This window comes from Phalaenopsis equestris, unplaced genomic scaffold (assembly GCF_001263595.1).
Source record: "Phalaenopsis equestris unplaced genomic scaffold, ASM126359v1 Scaffold000002, whole genome shotgun sequence".
NCBI classification, from domain to species: domain Eukaryota; kingdom Viridiplantae; phylum Streptophyta; class Magnoliopsida; order Asparagales; family Orchidaceae; genus Phalaenopsis; species Phalaenopsis equestris.
Window position 1 is genome coordinate 32094783 of NW_018164444.1, and position 5842 is coordinate 32100624.

The 5842-nt window shown below is 39.7% G+C and overlaps 1 protein-coding gene across 1 annotated transcript; it reads right to left on the reverse strand.

Moving 5' to 3' along the window:
* Positions 1–110: 110 nt before the first annotated feature.
* LOC110031215 (phosphoglucan, water dikinase, chloroplastic-like) lies at positions 111–1106 on the reverse strand. The gene has a single exon (XM_020734309.1). It carries the CDS (start codon positions 1087–1089, stop codon positions 181–183), a length of 909 nt encoding a protein of 302 aa, XP_020589968.1. The 5' UTR covers positions 1090–1106; the 3' UTR covers positions 111–180.
* Positions 1107–5842: the final 4736 nt, after the last annotated feature.

Consider the following 5842-nt stretch of genomic DNA (forward strand, 5'->3'; position numbering starts at 1 on the left):
TATATATATATATGACACAATGTCAATTCAGTTCAACGTAGAAATGAATTGAACGCTGAACAAGCTGGAGTTGATTGATGTGCCTATTCTCAAGACTAAAGAGAACTATATAACATAATCAGTGCACGCTGTCCTTTTTATTTCCATAACTTCGCCTCACGAAGGAACTCAAATTACTTTTCAAGGCTGAGGCCTTGTCTGAACTATGAAGATGTCATTCCCTACAACACAGCCCTCAACGTCCTGTGGGCAGCCAAATTTCTGCTCAAGAAAGAACCCAACAGCACAAAGGCGTTGCCCCAACTGCCTTCTGTAGATAGGATCGATTGTTAATGGCTTCTTACTGTAATCCACAACAAAACGGGCAACTTCTCCATCTGCAGGCCCAGAATCAAGCACTAATAGCTCTTCGCTGAAGTTTGCGAAAGCTATTGTATCAACTTTGCCGTCAAACTTGTCAGAGGATAGCCTCCACGGAACACCACGAGTTCCTGAAGCTAGAGTTTCCCCTAAACCTGATGCAATCTCAATCATAACATGCCTGGGGTCATGCTCCAGTGGGTTCACAGTGTGCAACACAAAAGATAGATTAGGAGAGAGCATCTGCTGCACCAAAACAGCCATCTGAGCCTCCTTTTGAGGAACACCGGCAGCTCGACGACTCAAAACAGCTCGCCTTGTATACAAGGAAGCCCATACACGGCCTACTGCAGCTCCGAAGATTGTCGGGCTCAAGGTTCTGACATTTGGGATAGAATCGTAGAGTCCAGCAGCTGACATTCCAGCAAGATCTTCAACATTGGCACTTGATCTTACTATAAGCCGGGCATTAGCTGGAAAAATTCTGCCAATGGCTTCAATGGTTGCTTGAGATGGAACTTGAGCTGATATCAATGTCTGGAGGTCAGAGCACAGGTGATCGAGCTCGCCCCCATCAGGTTTTGCTGTTTCTATGGCTTCTAAGAGAGAGAGGAAGCTATCTAGAGAGACACTTTGCTTGAGAGCTGATTCCATTGATCCAAAAGGAATTACAGCACCTGCAGGAACTTTAAATGAAGCCGGAGTGCCCCGATCACTGTAAACTGCCATAAAATGAGCTAAACGAAGGTCAGCAGTGCAACATTATAATTTGACAGTGAAAGTGAAAAAAGTGGGAGTAAGCAAGAATTGAGTAAGGTGCAAGTAAGAGGAAAAAAAGGAGAATCAAAACTAGAGAAGATCGAAGAGCATACCTCCATTTCATTCAGACCGAGCAATCGTTTATTGAGACAAAAAAAAGGTTGTTAATTTTGTGTGGGGCGGAAGGGAACAAGAAGCGGTCGGAGCGAATGGATGCAGAAAAGCAAAAGCAAACAAAGGAGACTGATATAATTGTGAGTTCCTTCGTTCTAAATGAGTGTGCATGGTCCCACAATTACATGGCAGAAAATTTTTAGGTCGTTTGGTACTTTTATAAAGCTAATGACCAGGTTGTTATAGGTGCCAGCTAAATTAGCTGGTGAAGGTTTTAAAAGTAGTTAATAAAATCCTCAAATTGAATTCCATCTATGTCAAATATGCACCTCAAACATTTAGTTTTTCTACAAAAAATTGCCTCACCAAGACGAAGTACTTTGGCTTTTGTCTAAAAGAGATGCATCAATAAACCTTAACATTATGTGATCTTGATGTTTTGGTATCTGTTATCAGCAATATGCAATTAATTCAAATTTTCAGCCCGATAGAATATGTACAAGGAAGCATTGACAAGGAACGGTGCTAATACTCAAAAGAAAAACAAAAAAAAGGAAGATGGAAAATGGATTCCAGCAGAACTTTACAGCAAAGAGGTTAGTTGTCTTATTTTAATTAATCAAGCCCTAGAAGATGGAAATCGCAAGCAATTACTCTAGAAAAGAATCAAAGTTACACTGAATACATTAGTTGAACTAGCTCAGATGGAAATAATGAAGAAAGATTTGGCAAAACATGGATTATAGAATTACATCGAACTTCATTTCTGTATATGAAAAATACGATAACACGAATCTCAAAGTAATCTAATGTTCAAAAGAAATGACGATTGTTAGAAAAACAGGAGACAGGTTGACACTATAACATGAATCTCGGGACAATCCGACGGTTAGAGACGGCCGGTCCTTCATTGATCGACTACCGATCTAGCAACCCAAAGACAAACGACCGACAAGATAGGACGACAACCATACCTAGTATCGATCGGATGATCCCACTTGTTACTTTATTTTTGTAATTTAAAAAAAGAACCCCCAAGAAGTTAATGATTAGGGGACAAATTTATAATTGTAAAATTCAAACATTTATGTCTATAAATAGGGGGTTATTTGATAATAAAAAGGATACACGTTGTTTATTACTAGTTCTCTCTCTTAGCTTCGCTTAGTGCCACGCTCTATTCCTTGGGGGTGATTCTCAGACGTTTTTGGATTCAACTTCCTTTCAGATGCGGTGAGCGTGGAACCATACCATCAACAAAAAGAAGAGTACAACAACAACAACATCAATGAGAAACCAGTCAAAAAGACAGTGGAGACAGAATGCACTAGAGAGTTTGTGGAAGGATTTGTACAATAGGGACTGCAAGATCTAAGAACCCAGATCACGAATCAAATGTCGGGATAATTTGCAGAGGTCCTCAAAGCAGTCGTAGCCTTGGGAGCAGCCTTCGTTCTAGAGGGATTCTACAAGAACCATATAAACCCCCCGAGAGGAACCGCCGGTACACAACGGGAGGAGACCGAACCATCTACCGAAGAGGGTCAAGGATGTGTTGTACCAAATCAGCGCCGGATCCGCCTCGATGGTAGAAAGATGACGAGGCAAATAGAAGTATTGCAGCAGCCAGAGAACGCTTTCTCCCTCAGATCTCAGGAGCAATGCCTCCAAAGAAGTTTAAACTGTCAGCTTTGGAGTCATATACGGTACAGTCAGATCTTAATAAATCACCTCGCGTCTTTTGAATCCTCAATGTGCATGTTGAAAATTTACCACTCAGTCGAGGTAAGTTTTTCAAGTTGCTAACAATCAAGCAAAATACGAAGTCTTGATCGCAGGTATTCACTTTGCGTCGGAAATGGGGCTCTCCACATATAAGTAAAGCCGAACTCGTAGCTAGTCGTCAAAAAAATCAACGGAGAATTTGATACGAGAGATGAGACATTGGCAAAATACCCTGGGGAAGTAAAACCTGAAATCTACAGATTCGCTAGCTTCAAAATTGAACATGCCTGAAGAGAAGAAAAACAAATCGCCGAACTCCTGTCTCAAAGTCTTCGTCTAGTAAAGGGACAAACCAAAGGCTTGATAGACTTACCATTGAAGAACCATTGGCGATAAAGATTCATTTTAAAGTAAAAAAAAGTTAGATCGACCCACATGTTCATTATCTGAAGACAGGAGAAATCGATGAGGAGATCACCAATCATGGAAAATTCAAATTTAAAGCTTCCCAGTATCCAATCATCAAAGGAAAACTATTCAGAAAATCAACCACATCTATATATCTTAAGTGCGTTAGGGAGAACAAGATTGAAGATATTCTCTGTGAAGTCCATGTTGGGGAGTGTGGAAATCACTCCGGAGGAAAAACACTCGCCCACTGAGACCAAAGACAAGAATTTTTTTGATCGAATTTACTGAAAGATGCAGAAAGGTATTCCCAGAGATGTGTGCAATGTCAAGAATACGTCCCACTACGACACCAACCGACCCAAAAACTTTAACCGAACGTGAGTCCATGGTCTTTTGTCGTTTGTATGCTTGATATCCTCTGACCCTTTCCATCGTCAAAGGTGCAATGCAAGTTCATGCTGGCGGCCAACGCAAAAGCCTTCGTTCACATAACAACAGAAGTCATTCAAAATTTCATCTGGACTGACCTTATCTGTCGTTATGTGTTGCCACTTGTCATCATCATGGACAACGAAACCTAGTATGCGAATCAAAGATTTTAAGATTTTTGTAAAACCCAAGAAAGTTTGCCTTATTGCATCACACTCCCGGACGAAGGGCCAGGCAGAAGTCGCCACAAACTTATCTTGAATCTACTGAGAGAAAAAGTTAAAAGAACAAAAGGAAAATGGGCAGATTTACTTCCCTCGGTGCTATTGGGGATCCGAATGACACCATCCAAATTCACCGGCCAAGCTTCATCGATGCTATCTCACGAGATGGAATCCATATTGCCAGTTGAATACGACAACTATAACCAAAGGGTCCTGACTCCAACTTTCAAGGAAGAAAGCCCGGGAGAGTGGCGTGAAACAAATGACGAAGGAATAATGCATGCTCCTGGCGAAGGAAAACCGAGCTAATGCAGCTCTTCGACTTGAAGAAGTCAAACGGAGGGCATTCAAATACTTCAACAAAAACGTTCGAGAAGAAACGTTTGCCCCCGAAGACTTGGTGTTAATGAAGGCCAACCCCGTTACAAGAGGACAAGCGATTGGTAAACTGGACCAAACTTGGAGAGATCCTCACATCATTCACCTAATGGCGCGTGGTAGTGATTGAATCAGAACCGAAGAAATACAAATTAAAAACTTTTGCTGAAAATGAGGTCCCTCGAACTTGGAGAGGTGATGACTTGAAAAGATTTTTTCTTTAAAACGCATAGAAAGTTCTGTATGACTCTTGTATCAGTTTTCATAAATGAACCACTTTTTATATTTGTTTCTTACTCAAGCAAATTCTTTTATTGTTGAATTCATTTATGTAAGGCATCAACGACAATGAAGGGAGGGATGCGGATGAAGGAAGGATGAGGATAATCACCATCGCAGGAGTGATATATAGCCAAAGCACCATTCAAACATTAGATATAGCCCTAGAAGGAAACCTAAGATGTCGGTTGCTGTCCCGAAAAAATAACTAAAAAGATTGTTGTAAAACACAACACAAAAAACATATATAGACCTAGAATAACTAGAAGTGATCCAACCCTATTGGGCGGCACTCCACTGCAGCCAAGAAGACCAGCCAATCCATGATTTGTCTGGACCGAACCAGTCCAAATTATGCCTCGCGCAACTCTTCACCTAGCAAAACCCATGTCACCTCCCACACTAAAATACAAAATTCACTCCATGCCTTACTATAGTTGTTAATAAAGTTAAATTACGTTTAAAATGGTTTCTCGATTCTGAAAGAAATGCAATGTTCCCAAAAGCCAGGAAAAATTAACACATGACAGTTGTTATCAAAATTAATGAAAGGAGACATAAGTTATAGCACATGGACATCAATATTTTTGTCAGAACGAGGATTGGTCAATCAAAAGAGCACCTAGCTCTTCCTATCAGCCAAGATACTGCCACGGTTCGTTACGCTAATGAGTTACAAACGTCTATTTGAATGCGATGCATGGACTCCTCATTACTTTAAGTTCCAGCCAGCAGATTATCACTATAACAACTGATTATAAACAAGTAAAAGGCAAATGTAACTAGAAAAGATGAGAATTGTGAAAGTAATAGTCAAAAGCCTTCAAAGGAATGTGAAACCTAGAATGACAAACAGTACAAATAGTTTAGATTATATGTGACAAATTCAAAGATCGTCATTGGATTTCTTCAAACCATAAAATTAACAAATTGGATATTTTTTTGGGTACTCGATATTAAAGATTTGATTGTTATATAAGTAAATATTAAATTCAAATGTCATATTTAAAAAAAAAAAAAATTTGACTCAAAGGCCGATAACAAAAAAATAAGCAAATAACTTAATTTCTTTAAATGAAAACAGTAAATTCAAGAATTAGAACCGAAGCAACGTAGTAGTGATTGAATCAGAAAAAACTAAGAAAAATTTTGAACCACATAAA

Excerpts from the sequence above, each read along its gene's own strand:
- LOC110031215 (XM_020734309.1), bottom strand. The coding sequence starts at position 1,089 with ATGGCAGTTTACAGTGATCGGGGCACTCCGGCTTCATTTAAAGTTCCT.